The sequence below is a fragment of the Magallana gigas genome, chromosome 4 (genome assembly GCF_963853765.1).
Source record: "Magallana gigas chromosome 4, xbMagGiga1.1, whole genome shotgun sequence".
NCBI classification, from domain to species: domain Eukaryota; kingdom Metazoa; phylum Mollusca; class Bivalvia; order Ostreida; family Ostreidae; genus Magallana; species Magallana gigas.
Genome location: NC_088856.1, coordinates 2,535,959 through 2,553,548, shown reverse-complemented (window position 1 = coordinate 2,553,548; position 17,590 = coordinate 2,535,959). Strand labels below are relative to the sequence as shown.

Below are 17,590 nucleotides of genomic sequence, written 5' to 3'. Positions count from 1 at the left end.
ATACCACTTACTTTTCTACTGGAAAACAATAATAATGGTTCATTGTTGGGATTTCTTTAAAATTAATGTTTCAGACTCCGTTGTATCAAAGTCGCATACTGTATTTGAATTACACATTCGGTTATTATATGTGAATCATGTAAGTCTGTATGTAGCGCATCATTTGATTGACTTAGATTATCAGTTTATAATGTATTAACTGTATTGTCCAGGATCGGTCTCCGTCAAAAACGTAAAATGGAAGAAAAATTGAATGATCTAGTAAAAAGTAATACATGTATACATGTATCAACTAAATTGTTAAGTTAATAACGAATGCTTTTCTTTAATTCTTTACATTGATAATTTATTTGTACAAATATGGTTCTATGCACTGTCTTCAGTAACGGTCAAAATTGTGCATTGCTCTCTCGTACTCTTACGTATGTAGGAATGGTTTTCCCTCTTTGACGTCTAAGTGAAATGACTAACACAGCCCTTTTCCAGAAGATAATCAAGCGCATTAAATGTACATGTTCTACAATTCCAGCACTTAACATAAATATAAATGAATTTAAATAGTACAATTTGTGCTTAATATTTTTTCACTAAAAATTCAATTCTAGCAAGAGATACATGTATTTATGAAAAAACCCCAAGAACACTTATTTTATTTTGGTGCTTTATAAAAAGAGCAATTTCTGCTTAATATTTTTTCTCTAAAAATTCAAATCTAGCAAGAGATACATGTATTAATGAAAAAGAAAAACAAGAACACTTATTTTATTTTGGTGTTCTAAAAAGAGCAATTAAAAACAAACAACGTCGTGTTTTAGAATTAACACTGTTATGTAGTTTTTTTGTCAGCCATAATTGCAAATATGAAGAGAGAATGCACGCTGCCCAGGTCCGGAATCGGTATCTTCGGTGGAGATCCGCCCTCCAACCACGGTAAGTCCCGATGTACTCAGTGTCCTTTAAGTGCGTTCGCATTCGTAATGTACTCTGTTGCCCCGACCATTGTACTGCCCCAATGTCACAACGTCTATGGATATTCGGTCCTCAAAGCACCATTCTTCAGACATTGCGTCGACTCGCCTACACGCTAGGCCTCGGGAAGTCCTCCCCCACCTTCGACAAAACTCTATCGCCGTATTGAGCTACATTGAAAAACCCCGGGAAAAAACCTTTAACAAATTTGTTGACAAAATATAATAAAAAGCGCCACCAAATGTTTGTCGTAAAGTACAAAACGCTTATGCAAATAACATCCAATACACATAGGTATAACTTTAATAAATAACACCGGTTCACACGGCAAAAATGAAACCATGTATATAAACATGTAACAAGTAAAAATTATTACTTATACTTAAACTGAAGACAAGTACCCGTTACATAATTTAAAGTATACAATTCGAACACGCTGACAAATAGAAATACTACTGTTACAGTAGTTTAATGTACACGTTTTAGCTGAATATTATTTCCAGTAGGATAAAATTGAATAAAATAAACTTACCCTGGCTAAAGACTCAGTTACCACGAACTTAAAAACTACTCCTTTCGTCGCCCTGTCAGACTGAGTCACACCTGGTACATGGAAAACGTGCGCTACCCGAGACGAGCTCTACGCCCTTATATAGCAGTTTTATAAAGTTAAAAATAAGAATTGTTTTGAATAGTTATACACATATTTAAAACAGAAATTTCTATTTGGACGAGGTCGTTTTACCTATGCAAACACTTAACATTTTTTATTGTTTAATCAGTCAAAATAAAGACGATAATTATAACGGATAAAAAAGTTAAAAATATTTATCTTAAAACGTGACAACTGGCGATTAAGTTTGATTTAAAAAATTCAATTATTTGAATTAAATTACAAGTAAAGCTTTCACCAACCGAAGTGATGACCGAGGTACTTATAACTAATAAAGTTCTCGAAGCAGGACATGGTTTTTCTAAGGTAGACTAAGATATAAGGGTTTGATAAAACAAAGGAGGGAAATAAAACAAATATATAGAAAAAGAAATATGACATAGTTGCATTATTTTCTGGGACTTCTAGATTTGAAAAATTGCATTATATACTATAACAGTTTAACGATAAGTGTCGATTTCTCGAAAACATTATCATAAAACCTTCCCTGCTAACAACCTTAGGTACACAATGAAAGCTAAACAATCCCTATATAATAATGGTGTCATACTTCTTAACTTGTCGTTACTAAAATATTCCCACATGATATTGTAAAAGTGCCTTAGTTTTTGTTCATTAAAGCTGACAATAATTCATAAAAGCATTTGGTCGCCATATTAGTTTCAATCGCTCCTCTACTGCCACTGGGTAATATATACCGGTTGAGAAAGTTACGGTCGGTTGCTTTCCGATTGAGGCATTCAGGTTGCACGGACTTCTAAATGCATGAACTAAGCATTGTAGTGGAATGTAGTAATGAAGAAGAAAGAAAACAACAATGCAATACAAAATATATTTATTCTTTGAAAGGATTTCCAAGGTATCCACATTACTTTGCACAGACAGTGTTGCTTTCCTTCGCATGCACATCAAACACGTGTAACGTTCATACAGAGTGCATAACGTCTGCATTTTCTTGAAAACATCGGCGGCACTACATCTAATACAGTAGCTAAATGATAGTAAATCCAAAAAAGTAGCAAAGTAACATCGTTTCCATCCGTCCGTTTCTAAAATGATCCATGCTATAATTGATATTACTTTATATGCCACAGTGTGTGGTTTGCGCATGTGCAATGTTATAACATACACAGGAATACGGTCTACAATTATCGAGGAATTTTCGAAGTATCTGCATCTGGATTTCAAACTTTCTTGTTTCGTCATTTATTGGATACCGGTATATCTTGCCAGTGCAGTGGACGTCATATTATATTTGTTGAAAACGCGTTTCTACACGTCTTTTCGTCCAGGGTAACGTGTTTGGGTGTATGAAATTCCCGAATGCGGTGAAGCGTGAAAATAGTTCTCTCGGCCTTATATAGACGGTGTGAAGCGATGAACAGAACAATAGAAATCGACAACTAATATGGCAGTAGTCGAGATAAAAGGGAAATAATACGTATTTATGAATTTAGGTCAGCTTTAAGAGAACATTATTACATATCTACATATGCTATTGATACAAACCTACCAATGTATTGCTCACAGGTTTTGCCTTTGTAAAGATCCACACAACCATAACAAGACCCTGTCCGTTGGTCACATGTCGAATTGAGGCAGTTCCTTGGACAGCTGTGTTGACAATACTTTCCGTATAACGAACCCTTACATTGGGCACACTTCCCAGTGATAGGATCACAGGACCGACAACTCTGTCGACATCTTGCACAATTTGGTCCAAAGTGATTTGGAGGGCAAACTAATTTTTAATGTAAAAGTATGTTCCAATAAATATTTCCTTCATTGAGTATATTAACATGTAGCGATGGATTTCTACTAATAAGATTAAAAGTCTTACAAAAGAATAGTAAAGAAAACCAGACAAAATCACAGTTTAATTTCTGTGTGAATCCGGTATTTTTTACTTTTTCCACATACTATAGTTATGAATAATGTTGATACTATCCCTTGCAATCCAGCTTGGTCCCTTTCATAGATAAATTTCCAACGTGTATGTTCTTAGAATATCGATAATTAAGTAGTTGATTAATAATTATCATTAAGTTTAGACAGTCGCAATAAAACACGAATACACTTACATATAGGATACACTTCGAACACTCTCAATGGCCAATTATCCATCTTTTTTACTATAAATGTATCTCCACTCAGTGCTGCGTCACATTCTATTGCTGTCTGCTGTTGTTTTATCATTCCAGGTAAATAAAATGCCTTGCACCTGGTAGCCAAACTCATGGCGGTGTCTCCAACACTGATATGTAATTCGTAATGACCTGACGTGTAACACATATATCATGTTTTACCCAATTTATTTTGCAAAATATGATTTGTCTCCCAGGATAAAATTTTCTGTATTTGAATACTATATTCAGGAAAAAATCTAACTTGGCATTGATGGTTTTAAATACACAAAACATAAAATTAACCATATTTTCTATGTAGTGTATGCATATACATGTATATATGAAAACCCAACCGTATAAAAATTGTTACCTCCTCTGGTCGAAATAAGAATCCATTTTACAACTTTGACTTCGTTCAATTTCAAAAACCACGACGCATTACTATTTGATTCAGAATGATAATAAGTTTCCAAATCGTTGTCTAATGCTTTTGATGCAGGAAAATCTGAGACATTCTGAATTAATTCTGGACCAAACTTGGAAAATCCTGAAAAAATCAGTAAGATCAGACATTGCTATGCGGCTAATTCAATGTTTTAATTTGCAATTATTGATAACAATATTGTTCTTCACATTCCTTAAAGAACTTTACATCATGAATAATTACGATAATGATGATATTTTTTTTTTCAATTTTTGTTAACTTATTACATATCTATTTACTCAACTCACAAATGGTAACACAAATATGAAAATCATACCTAAAGCGGTAATCTCGAATACTTGCACGACAGCACGTTGCATACTGGTGACGGTCAGTTTATTTCCTAATTTATATATGGATTCATCACTATAGGAGCAGGTTACTATCTTCTCAATTACCTCTGACATTTCAGTTATATCTGACTTGATATCTGAACATTTATCAGAAGTCGTTCCCTGTTGACTCTGTTCAATTTTAGACTCATATGAACCTGAAAAGTAATGTTGTACAATACATGTAACTCTGATTTAATTTTATATTACTTATATTACTTTTGGTTATTTTTTTTAATTGCATGCATCTTGATGAGCTTTTCGTAGGATATCAACCTATTCTATTTAATATAGGTAGCAGTAGACCTTATGTAACCATAATGTTTGTGTAATATAATTTTATGTTTCATTTTTTAAATCTGGAATGTATATGTATCTTTTAATTTGACAAATTCCGAAGGCTTACGTACAAAAAGAGACTAATAAAATATTTTTTTCTGAACAATTGATTTCCAGTTTCTTGAAAAGAACACATGCCCACCAGTGTTTTTTTAAGCTTCAAAGGGAAGATACAAACACAAAGAATAAAAAGGTTATGAAGGTAGCAACGTGGCTTATTTATTTTTTCTTAAATGTCGCTCCCTTCATAACCATGAATCACCCAAAAAAGCATTATACAGTAAAACTCGGTTATAGCGAATTCTAGGGACCAATTGATTAAGTTAATTATATCTGTAATTCGTACATCCTTATAACGAATTCGTGAAAAAACCTATAGCAAATTCACTATATACATGTCTTCTTTCACCAGACTATAGTTTTTGCTAATTGTGACTTAAAATAAAAAAAAAACATTACTTTGATACCTTTAATAATCGGATTGTGAGTTGATAAAATTTATATCAAAATCAATTCATTATTCAAACTATTATGTAAATTGCGAGTGCAAACTTTTTCAACAGTAAAGAAATTCGTTATAAAAGTTATTGTTCGCCTCTACAATATTCAAAATCAGTTCGCTATATCCATAAATTTGTTATATCTGAATTCGTTATGACCGTAAAATTTTGCAAAGATTTTTTTTTGTTTTACTGTACTTGTATTGTTGAAATAACTTGACAAATTCCAAAAGTCAAAAGTTCATGAATTATAATAAAAAGTGGGAAACATATCATTATTTGCTTAGCACAGAATTATAATTTTTCAGTTTATTCGATGACACATATCCATTAGTTTGATAATTTAAAGCTTTAAAGGAAAGATGCAAATATAAACAATGAAATGCTTATGAAGGTAGCAACGTGTGTTATCTATTTATTCTGCAATGTCGCTCCCATCATGTCTGGCATGAATCACCAAACAAAATTTATATTGTTGAATTAATTTGCCAGTAATATATCAAATATATCACTGATTAATGTCCCATACTTATCGATTGGTTTCCAGTTTTTTTTAAGATAATGCATAAAACAACCATATTTTTTAAATTGACGTTTTATGTATTAGGTAGATATTTGTGTACAACTATACTTTTCGAGTTAATATTTTTTCGATAACAATAGGAAGGAAGTAAAAATAAATAATTCTTTGAAGAGGATGTTTACTTGTGTGCATCCTACCTTTTAGTAAAGCACATTTTTTGCCTTTTTTGTTTATTGAAGTTAGATTTTATGCGTTTGTATTACACAGGTATTGAATCCTAAGAGATTGCCTTAATTAAAGTCTGATAAATATTGCAAGTTTCGAGGTTTGTAAACTTTGATTTAAAAAGCATATGCAAGTTTATTTTTGAAAAGAAAAGGAAGCTAGCTCAGCTGGTTTGAAAAATGTTGTATGTTTTTTAATGTTTGTGACTAATTCTTGTCTTTATTTTCCTTGTTAAAAATAACATATATGCTGGTGCTAGAGGACGCTATCAGCTATTATCAACAACTATATGTAGAATAGAACTTTTTACGATCAATACCAGATACATTATGATAGACTTTCCCTTGGCCAAAAAAAAACCGAAAGGACGAAAAAACCTTTTGTTTAAAATATGTTTTTAAATGATAACAGTAAAATTCATTCACTCCATCATGTTGGCGTTAATAATTCCCAAATCAACCCAGCTGTGTCAGCCAAAATTTGGAAAAGAATTGTTCTTCCTTCTTGTCTTTATTCATGTGAACTTTGGACTGATATCACAAAAAAGGACCAGTCCAAACTGGAATGCACCCAACAACATTTTTCAAGAATTGTGCAAGGACTCTCGAAATACTCACCTTCTCTCTCCTGTACATCGAACCTGGGCCTGTGGTCAGTAAAAGGATATATAGACAAATGCCGCCTTCTATTTCTCGGTAGACTAATGAGAGCGGACAAAACCACTGTTCATAATAAAGTTTTTATCTTCCGAGGATGTTTCAGATAAATATATTGTTACGAAGACTATTCAAAAGACAGCAATTGAGTATGATTTGTCTCTTAATGTTAATAGAGATTGTGTTTACAACAAAGCTATATTTTCAAAACAAGTTGTCAAGAATGTGTTTATTAAAGAGGAAACAAAATGGAAACAATTGTTGTACAGCACTCCTGAAATGTCAGTATATAAAAATATTCAGTGTAAATTAAAGCCAATTCATTTATGGGCAATTGTTAAAGAAAACACTGGTCTGAGAAAATATTTTAATCGTTTCATTGCATTATTGTCTATGAAAACGGTTCTCAAATTGTGTAACCATTGTAAAAGAATGGAAAACAATTTTAACATGCACATTATGCTCAATTGTTCATTATTTATGAATGAGAGAGACAAACTTTTGGAAGATTTATTAGATATTTTAGATGTATTTGAATATGTTTGTTTTGATTTGCAAGATACCGAAATCCAATATTTGGCTCTATTAGGGTGCATTGCAAATACCAGTTTTGCCCAAATAACATTTGAAAAGTGGAAAAAATTATAATTTGTGTATCGAAATTCGTAATTTGATTGTGGGATCATTTTGTTATTAATTGTAGAAAAATTTAAAATAATACTGTTTTCTCCTGAACTGATTGTAAATATGTTTGCATTTATGTTTATTTCTCTCTTATTGTTTTTTGTTATTTAGCTTCATGTTAAACATCATAATACTCTCCAATAAGAGGAAATAAAGAATATCTTATCTTATCTTATATATATATATATATATATATATATATATATATATATATATATATATATATATATATATATATATATATATATATATATATAATAAAAGAAAAAAAGCAACACTAACTGCAAAACATAAGCGCTTTCATTGTTAAAAATCTTCAGTCTGAAGATTTTTAACAATGAAAGCGCTTATGTTTTGCAGTTAGTGTTGCTTTTTTTCTTTTATTATATTTTTACCGGACACTGAGAAAATACTTTTGTGATTTGGATATATATATATATATATATATATATATATATATATATATATATATATATATATATATATATATATATAGAGCACCTGACAAGAGATTCAGGGGGGCCGGGTTCGAATCCCGGTCTGGTCCGTCATTATTTTTCATTGACGCAAAAAAGAAATGCTATGTGACCCAGAAATATAAGATTTATTAATTACTCTTATATCATTAAAAATGACTTCTCTAATATATTCGTTTAAAAAAAACATGTGTTCAGAAAAAAGAAAGCGTTTACCGGCTCTAATGCGGATGAAAATCCAGGTGATTTTATAAATTGTATCCAGTACAACAGACCATGATTCATTGTCTCCGTAATTTGTCAAAGAGAATGTGTCCATATCACCATCACATCCGAGAGAAGCCACGTACGACCCATTGGTAGAGGACTGGTAGGCCTCTCGTATTTCATAGGCTGCCACGTTTCAATTTTTTTTAAAAGACATCGATATTATATATTAGCATTCGTTTATATTATATACTTTTATGAAAACATCTTTCACCAAATACAAAATCTAAAACATAAAAAAACTTACCTTTGACGGGTATTTTAATAATCAGTGTTAAACAAATAATTCCTAAAGCGTTGCTATTTTTCATAATGTCTTACTTTACAGCACATGTATCTAATTTCGATTAATCCTTCCTCAACTGAACACTGTCATAATATTCTATAATGGTTCTAAGTGCATCTCTGATCTGCGAACATTTATTCCCGATGCTCTTCCGTCCGCTTTGTGTGGGTTTAAAAATGTACTTTTGATATTGAAGGGGAAAGAATTAACAATATTTATTCACTGTGTATTTTATTAATGTAAAGAGTTTGTTTTTTTCTTTTCACATATTATTCTAAATGAATATTAAAGAAAATGAATCATTTTAAATGTGTTTGCTTTACTTTTGTCGGTACATACCTTATATTGCCAATCATTCAATAACGTTAACATTTTTCCTTATTAGAAATGTTCCAGTGCTGCATGGTTGACGTAAAGAAGACAATACACGTCATAAAATAATGATATCTATTCAATATAATATCCTTCAGTATAGAAGGTGCTATAACCATACAATTAGCACATTATTGTCAACACATATTCTCAGTTAAATAAAGGTTAGAGATTCACTAAAGCTTCTTCATGCTGTTTAGCAAATGAAGCCACCAACAGATATAACAATGTCTGTCTGTTTAGAGTCCATCATCGGATCTGTTACATGAACCACGTCCAGTTGTTGTCCAGGTCTCTTTTAGTCTCATCCTTTTTTTCCCCTTCTTCGGTAATGTCCACTTTTTGTCTAGTCTTTGAATGAACGTTTACTTAATATCATAAATCAGTTATATTTTTTTGGTATTTCCTTTTACTTATTAGATGATATATATTGATAATTTAATCGCTTCAATGCTGAATCAAATACAGTGGAATCATTAGATTTCGTGGTAGCTCAATTTTCGTGGAATTCGTGCGTGCCTCTCATCCACAAATCAACATCCTTCGCAAAAGTTTACATTATGGTTCAAAAATATTGCCTTTTATTGGTATAATAGAAAACACGAAATAACGTTTTCAAAAAAAAAAATTAAGCAATCCACGAGAATTGCCCCCACGAATTTAAATGATTCCACAGTATTTTTCCCCTACAAGTATCTTTTCCAAATTAGAAATAACACAACAGATTTTGAATAATAGTCCTAAATCTTACGTAAAAATTTGGATGTTTCTGTGGAATAATCTGCAACAATTGATACAACAAATCACATATTTTTGAGGGTCGTGTACTACACATTAAGCTATTAAATCTGTCGCAAAAGTGTCCAAAACTTATCGTATCAGTTATGAACGGACTTTGGCTGTATGCGTTTATTGTACAATGTACTCTAGACTCAGTAAAAATGTCCTATTTTAATAGCATATCATGTTCTTGAACATAATCGCAAATAAAAAAAAAGTTTAACCAAATAAGCAATAGAAGTCTTACTTTTGGTTTTAAAGTTCAACTACAAGGATTGCATTTTTTACTTTGATCAAACACAAATTAATTCTTCATCGTTTATTGTAAAATTTGATACCAAAAACAAAGTGTAAGTGTTGAGTGCAATAAATACCAACTAAACACATTCACATCGAAATAAATGCCAGAATCCAAATGAAAAATGAATGTTTTGTAAGGAGATCGCGACCACTAAACATACCAAGTCTATTGTCTTTCATGAAACACATACAAGTATCCAGAAATCGCCTAAATATATAATTAAATTTTTTGAAAGGAATTGATTTACGCAATTTTTTAAAAATGTAATGTGCATATTACAGATTTGAAATGCTATTATTAAAAAAAATATTTTATTGGAGTGCAGAGAAAAAGTAGCATTCTTAACTCAACTTCCGCAATCCAAGTTTTAAATACTCATTTCCGTTTAAATAATTGAAACAATCCATCACTGAGGAATGTTCATGAATCATCTCATATCAGAGAAAACACTAGGTATTTACCACTATTCATGTCAATTGATATAAAATTTGTTTATAATTCCTTCAAAGCCCCCCCCCCCCCCCCCCCCCCCCATAAGATCAAGCTGTATTTATCGTGTTTGCCTGTATTATCTATTAAGTCATGAACATTGTCATTTGACATTTGCTGTATATATAAGGAATAAGGAATCATTCTTTGATTATTATGAGGTGATAATTTTGGTCGGGGCGTGATCAAATCCAATAAAGCCCGAAGGGTTTTATGATAGATTTGATCACGCCCCGACCGAAATTATCACCTCGTAATATTCATAGAATGGTTCCTTATTACTTATATCTATATAATTTTATGCCAACGTACGATTAAATCTTTAAATATAAATAAGCAAACCCCGCCGGTGCCTCAATTTGGCGTCATTTGTATTATGGGTTATATAGTACAAAATCGATACGTAGTGTTATCACAGACAAAGACACTGGATAATGATAATATATATTGATAGAACGAATCCGTGAAATAGAAATAACATTAACGTAGCTTGATATCTATTTTGTAATTCGTCATAGTTCGCTTTGGCAGACAGGTAATTATCTTTATGTACACATCGTTGCAGACATGTAATGATCGTTATGTACACATCGTGGCAGATATATAATGATCTCTATGTACACATTGCTCTAATACCACTCACCGTTCTACTTGAAAACAATAATAATGGTTCATTGTTAGGATTTCTTTAAAAGTAATGTTTCAGACTCCGTAGTATCAAAGTTGCATACTGTATTTGAATTACACCTTTGGTTATTATATGTGAATCATGTAAGTCTCTATGTAGCGCATCATTTGATTGACTTAGATTATCAGTTTATAAAGTATAAACTGTATTGTCCAGGATCGGTCTCCGTCAAATACGTAAAATGGAAGGAAAATTGAATGATCTTGTAAAAAGTAATACATGTATACATGTATCAACTAAATTGTTAAGTTAATAACGAAAGCTTTTCTTTAATTATTTACATTGATAATTTATTTGTACAAATATGGTTCTATACACTGTCTTTAGTAACGGTCAAAATTGTGCATTGCTCTCTCGTACTCTTACGTATGTAGGAATGGTTTTCCCTCTTTGACGTCTAAGTGAAATGACTAATCCCATTATGTCAACAGTTTGTTGAACACAGCCCTTTTCCAGAAGATAATTAAGCGCGTTAAATGTACATGTTCTACAATTCCAGCACTTAACAAAAATATAAGTGAATTTAAATAGTACAATTTGTGCTTCATATTTTTTCTCTAAAAATTCAAATCTAGCAAGAGATACATGTATTTATGAAAAAGAGAAACAAGAACACTTATTCTATTTTGGTGCTTTATAAAAAGAGCAATTAACAACAAAGAACGTCGTGTTTTAGAACTAACAACGTTACGTAAATTTTTTGTCAGCCATCATTGCAAATATGAAGTTCAGCAATCATCAATATAAATATTACATTGTCACCACACACTTTAGCTTGATCAGTAAAACAGAAGTTTTTTTTCTAATAATTTAACAATTATATACAAAATAAATTGAAATAAGAGAGAGAGAGAGAGAGAGAGAGAGAGAGAGAGAGAGAGAGAGAGAGAGAGAGAGAGAGAGCACGCTGCCCAGGTCCGGAATCGGAATCTACGGTGGAAGTCCGCCCTCCAACCACGGTAAGTCCCGATGTACTCAGTGTCCTTTATGTGCGTCCACATTCGTAATGTACTCTGTTGCCCCGACCATTGTACTGCCTCAATGTCACAACGTCTATGGATATTACATGTAGGTCCTCAAAGCACCATTCTTCAGACATTGCATCAACTCGCCTACACGCTAGGTTTCGGGAAGTCCTCCCCCAACTTCGACAAAACTCTATCGCCGAATTGAGCTACATTGAAAAACCCCGGGAAAAAACCTTTAACAAATTTGTTGACAAAATATAATAAAAAGCGCCACCAAATGTTTGTCGTAAAGTACAGAACGCTTATGCAAATTACATCCAATACAGATAGGTATAGCTTTAATAAATAACACCGGTTCACACTGCAAAAATGAAACCATGTATATAAACATGTAACAAGTAAAAATTATTACTTATACTTAAACTGAAGACAAGTACCCGTGGCAAAATTTAAAGTATACAATTCGAACACGCTGACAAATAGAAATACTACTGTTACAGTAGTTTAATGTACACGTTTTAGCTGAATATTATTTCCAGTAGGATAAAATTGAATAAAATAAACTTACCCTGGCTAAAGATTCAGTTACCACGAACTTAAAAACCACTTCTTTCGTCGCCCTGTCAGACTGAGCGACAACTGGTACATGGAAAACGCGCGCTACCCGAGACGAACTCTACGCCCTTATATAGCAGTTTTATAGAGTTTTAAATAAGAAGTTATACACGTATTTAAAACAGAAATTTCTATTTGGACGAGGTCGTTTTACCTACGCAAACGCTTAACATTTTTAATTGTTAAATCAGTAAGAATAAAAACGATAATTATAACGGATAAAAAAGTTAAAAATTCTTATCTTGAAACGTGACAACCGGCGATTAAATGATTAGTTTGATTTAAAAAATTCAATTATTTTAATCAAATTACAAGTAAGGCTTTCACCAACCAAAGTGATGACCGAGGTACTTATAACTAATGAAGTTAGTTCTTGAAGCAGGATATGGTTTTTCTAAGGTAGACTGATATATAAGGGTTTGATAAAACAAAGGAGGGAAATAAAACAAATACATAGAAAAAGAAATATGACATAGTTGCATTATTTTCTGGGACTTCTAGATTTGAAAAATTGCATTACATATTATAACAGTTTAACGATAAGTGTCGATTTCTCGAAAACATTATCCTAAAACCTTTCCTGTTAACAACCTTAGGTACACAGTGAAAGCTGAACAATCCCTTTATAATAATGGTGTCATACTTCTTAACTTGTCGTTACTAAAATAATACTAAAACATGATATTGTAAACGTGCCTTAGTTTTTGTTTATTATAGCTGACACGAATTCATAAAAGTATTTGGTCGCCATATTAGTTTCAATCGCTCCTCTACTGCCACTGGGGCATATATACCGGTTGAGAAAGTTACGGTCGGTTGTTTTCCGATTGAGACATTCAGGTTGCATAGAGTTCTAAATGCATGAACTAAACATTGTAGTAAAATGTAGTAATGAAGAAGACAGAAAACAACAATGAAATGTATTTATTCTTTGAAAGGATTTTCAAGGTATCCACATTATTTTGCATAGACAGTGTTGCTTTACTTCTCATGCACATCGAACACGTGTGTCGTTCATACAGAGTGTATAACGTCTGCATCGGCGACACTACATCTAATACAGTAGCTAAATGATAGTAAATCCAAGAAAGTAAAAACGTAACATCGTTTCCATCCGTTCCGTTTCTAAAATGATCCATGCTATAATTGATATTACTTGATATGCCACAGTGTGTGGTTTGCGCATGTGCAATGTTATAACATACGCAGGAATACGGTCTACATATATCGAGGAATTTTCGAAGTATCTGCGCCTGGATTTAAAATTTTCTTGTTTCGTCACTTATTGGATATATCTTGCCAGTGCAGTGGACGTCATATTATATTTGTTCAGAACGCGTTTCTACACGTCTTTTCGTCCAGGGTAACGTGTTTGGGTGTATGAAATTCCCGAATGCAGTGAAGCATGAAAATAGTGCTCTCGGCCTTACATAGAGGGCGTGAAGCGATGAACAGAACAAAAGAAATCGACAACTAATATGGCAGTAGTCGAGAAAAAAGGGAAACAATGCGTATTTATGAATTTAGTTCAGCTTTAAGAGAACATTTTTATATATCTACATATGCTATTGATACAAACATACCAATGTATTGCTCACAGGTTTTGCCTTTGTAAGGATCCACACAACCATAACAAGACCCTGTCCGTTGGTCACATGTCGAATTGAGACAGTTTTCTGGACAGCTGTGTTGGCAGTTCTCTCCGTAGTACGAACCATTACATTGGGTACACTCCCCAGTGATAGGATCACAGGACCGACACATCTGACGACATCTTGCACAATTTGGTCCAAAGTGATATGGCGGGCAAACTAATATTGAATGTTAAATTATGTTCCAATAAATATTTCCTTCCTTGAGTATATAATCATGTATCACAACTGAAAGCGATGTATTTTTACTAATAAGATTAAAAGTCTTACAAAAGTAAAGTAGAAAAAAAAACTAGACAGAATCACAGTTTAATTTCTGTGTGAATCCGGTAATTTTAACTTGACTTTACGATAGCTATACATAATGTTGATACTATCTCTTGCAATTCAGCTTGGTCCCATTGATAGATTTTCCAACGTGTATGTTCTTAGAATATCGATAATTGAGAAGTTGATTAATCATTATCACTAATTTTAGACAGCAGCAATAACAACACGAACATACTTACTTATGGGATACACTTCGAACAGTCTCAATGGCCCATCATCCATCTTTTTTACTATAAATGTATCTCCACTCAGTGCTGCATCGCATTCTATTGCTGTCTGCTGTTGTTGTATAACTCCAGGTAATTCAAATGCCTTGCACCTGGTAGCCAAACTCATGGCGGTGTATCCAACACTGATATGTAATTCGTAATGACCTGACGTGTAACACATATATTATGTTTTACCAAATTTCCATTGCAAAATATGACTTGTCTCCCAGGGTAAAATTGTCTTTATTTGAATACTATATACGATTAGTAATCTAACTTGGCATTGATGGTTTTAAATACATAAAACATAAAATTAACCATATTATCTATGTATTGTATGCATATACATGTATATCTGGAAACCCAACCGTATAAAAATTGTTACCTCCTCTGATAGAAATAAGAATCCATTTTACAACTTTGACTTCGTTCAATTTCAAAAACCACGACGCATTACTATTTGATTCAGAATGATGATAAGTATCCAACTTATTGTCAAGGGCTTCTGTTGCAGGAAAATCTGAGACATTCTGAATTAATTCTTGATCAAACTGTGAAAATCCTGAAAAAATCAGTAAGATCAAACATTGCTATTCTGCCAATTCAATGTTTAATTATTTGCAATTATTGAAAACAATATTGTTCTTTACATCCCTTAAAGAACTTTACATCATGAATAATTACGATAATGATAATATGATTGTTTTTTAATTTTTGTTAACATTTAACATATCTGTTTATTCAACTCACAAATGGTATCACAAATAACAAAATCATACCTAAAGGAGTGATCTCGAATACTTGCATGACTCCATGTTCCATACTGCTGACGGTCAGTTTATTTCCTAATTTATATACGGATTTATCACTATAGGAGCAGGTTACAATCTTCTCAATTACCTCTGACATTTCAGTTATATCTGACTTGATATCTGAACATTTATCAGATGTCGTTCCCTGTTGACTCAGTTCAATTTCAGACTCATATGAACCTGAAAAGTAATCTTGTACAATACATGTAACTCTGATTTAAGTTTAAGTTTATATTACTTTTTCATTGTTATTCTTTTAATTGCATGTATCTTGATTAGCTTTTCGTTGGATATCAACCTATTCTATTCAATATAGGTAGCAGTAGACATTATATAACCATAATGTTTGTATAATATAATTCTTGTTGGACATCTGAACATTTTGTTCCATTTTTTAAATCTGTAATGTACATGTATCTTTTAATTTGACAAATTCCGAAGGCAAAAAGAGACAAATGAAATATTTTTTTCTGAACAATTGATTTCCAGTTTCTTGAAGAGAACACATGCCCACCGGTTTGTCTATTTTTAGCTTCAAAGGAAAGATACAAATACAAAGAATAAAATGCTTATGAAGGTAGCAACGCGGCTTATTTATTTTTTTTTAAATGTCGCTCCCTCATAATCATGAATCACCAAAAAAAAAAAACCCCGCATTATACAGTAAAACTCGGTTATAGCGAATTCTAGGGACCAATGGATTTACTTAGTTTTATCTGTAATTCGTATATCCGTACAACGAATTCGTAAAAAAACCTATAGCAAATTCACTATATACATGTCTTCTTTCACCAGACTATAGTTTTTGCTAATTGGGGCTTAAAATAAAAATACATTACTTTGATACCTTTAATAATCGGATTGTGAATTGATAACATTTATATGAAAGTCAATTCATTATTCAAACTATTATGTTAAATGCGAGTGCAAACTTTTTTACTGGTAAAGAAATTCGTTATAAAAGTTTAAGATTCCGTTATAATTCAGCTCTACAAGATTCAAAATCAGTTCGCTATATCCATAAATTCGTTACATCTGAATTTGTTATGACCGTAAAAATTTTGCAAAGATTTGTCAAGAATTTTACCGGGAACTAAAAAAAATTTCGCTATATCCGAAATTTCGCTATACTCGTGTTCGTACTAAACGAGTTTTACTGTACTTGTATTGTTGAAATAACTTGACAAATTCTAAAAGTAAAAAGTTCATAAATTATAATACAAAGTGAGAAACATATCATTATTTGCCTAGCACAGAAGTATAATTATAATCCATCAGTTTGTTAATTTAAAGCTTTAAAGGAAAGATGCAAATATAAACAATGGAATGCTTATGAAGTTAGCAAGGTGTGTTATCTATTTTATTCTGCAATGTCGCTCCCATCATGTCTGGCATGAATCAACAAACAATTTTTTTTTGTTTTAATAATTTGCCAGTAATATATCAAATATATCACTGATTAATGTCCCATACTTATCGATTGGTTTCCATTTTTTAAAGATAATGCATAAAACAACCATATTTTTTAAATTGACGTTTTATGTATTAGGTAAATATTTGTGTACGGCTATAATTTTCGAGTTTTTTTTCGATAACAATAGGAAGGAAGTAAAAATAAATAATTCTTTGAAGAGGATGTTTACTTGTGTGATCCTACCTTTTAGTAAAGCACATTTTTTGCCTTTTTTGTTTATTGAAGTTAGATTTTATGCGTTTGTATTACACAGGTATTGAATCCTAAGAGATTGCCTTAATTAAAGTCTGATAAATATTGCAAGTTTCGAGGTTTGTAAACTTTGATTTAAAAAGCATATGCAAGTTTATTTTTGAAAAG

At 31.9% G+C, this 17,590-nt stretch overlaps 2 protein-coding genes across 2 annotated transcripts in view; both read right to left on the bottom strand.

Annotated features, from left to right (window-relative positions):
- The window catches only part of LOC105333849 (receptor-type tyrosine-protein phosphatase kappa), a 34,203-nt gene that overhangs the window by 14,470 nt on the left and 2,143 nt on the right, over positions 1-17,590 (bottom strand). The window contains exons 3-5 of the mRNA XM_066080906.1: positions 15,724-15,936; positions 15,330-15,506; positions 14,915-15,109 (exon numbers count right to left, since the gene is read on the bottom strand). Of these exons, the coding sequence (XP_065936978.1) occupies positions 14,915-15,109; positions 15,330-15,506; positions 15,724-15,936 (585 nt within the window). The remainder of the gene's footprint in view (positions 1-14,914; positions 15,110-15,329; positions 15,507-15,723; positions 15,937-17,590) is intronic.
- Positions 655-9,866, bottom strand: LOC136274349 (uncharacterized). Its single transcript, XM_066080907.1, has 6 exons — positions 8,502-9,866; positions 8,204-8,380; positions 4,530-4,742; positions 4,139-4,315; positions 3,724-3,918; positions 655-3,383 (listed from the first exon to the last, which is right to left on the bottom strand). Exons 1-6 carry the CDS (start codon positions 8,563-8,565, stop codon positions 3,121-3,123), a joined length of 1,089 nt encoding a protein of 362 aa, XP_065936979.1. The 5' UTR covers positions 8,566-9,866; the 3' UTR covers positions 655-3,120.

What these genes read in the sequence shown, in the direction of transcription:
- LOC136274349 (XM_066080907.1), bottom strand. Translation starts at nt 8,565, where the DNA reads ATGAAAAATAGCAACGCTTTAGGAATTATTTGTTTAACACTGATTATT. An exon ending in ATTCGAGATTACCGCTTTAG is followed by an intron (nt 4,316 to 4,529) that starts GTATGATTTTCA and finishes TGATTTTTTCAG; the next exon opens with GATTTTCCAAGTTTGGTCCA. An exon ending in TCTTATTTCGACCAGAGGAG is followed by an intron (nt 3,919 to 4,138) that starts GTAACAATTTTT and finishes GTTACACGTCAG; the next exon opens with GTCATTACGAATTACATATC.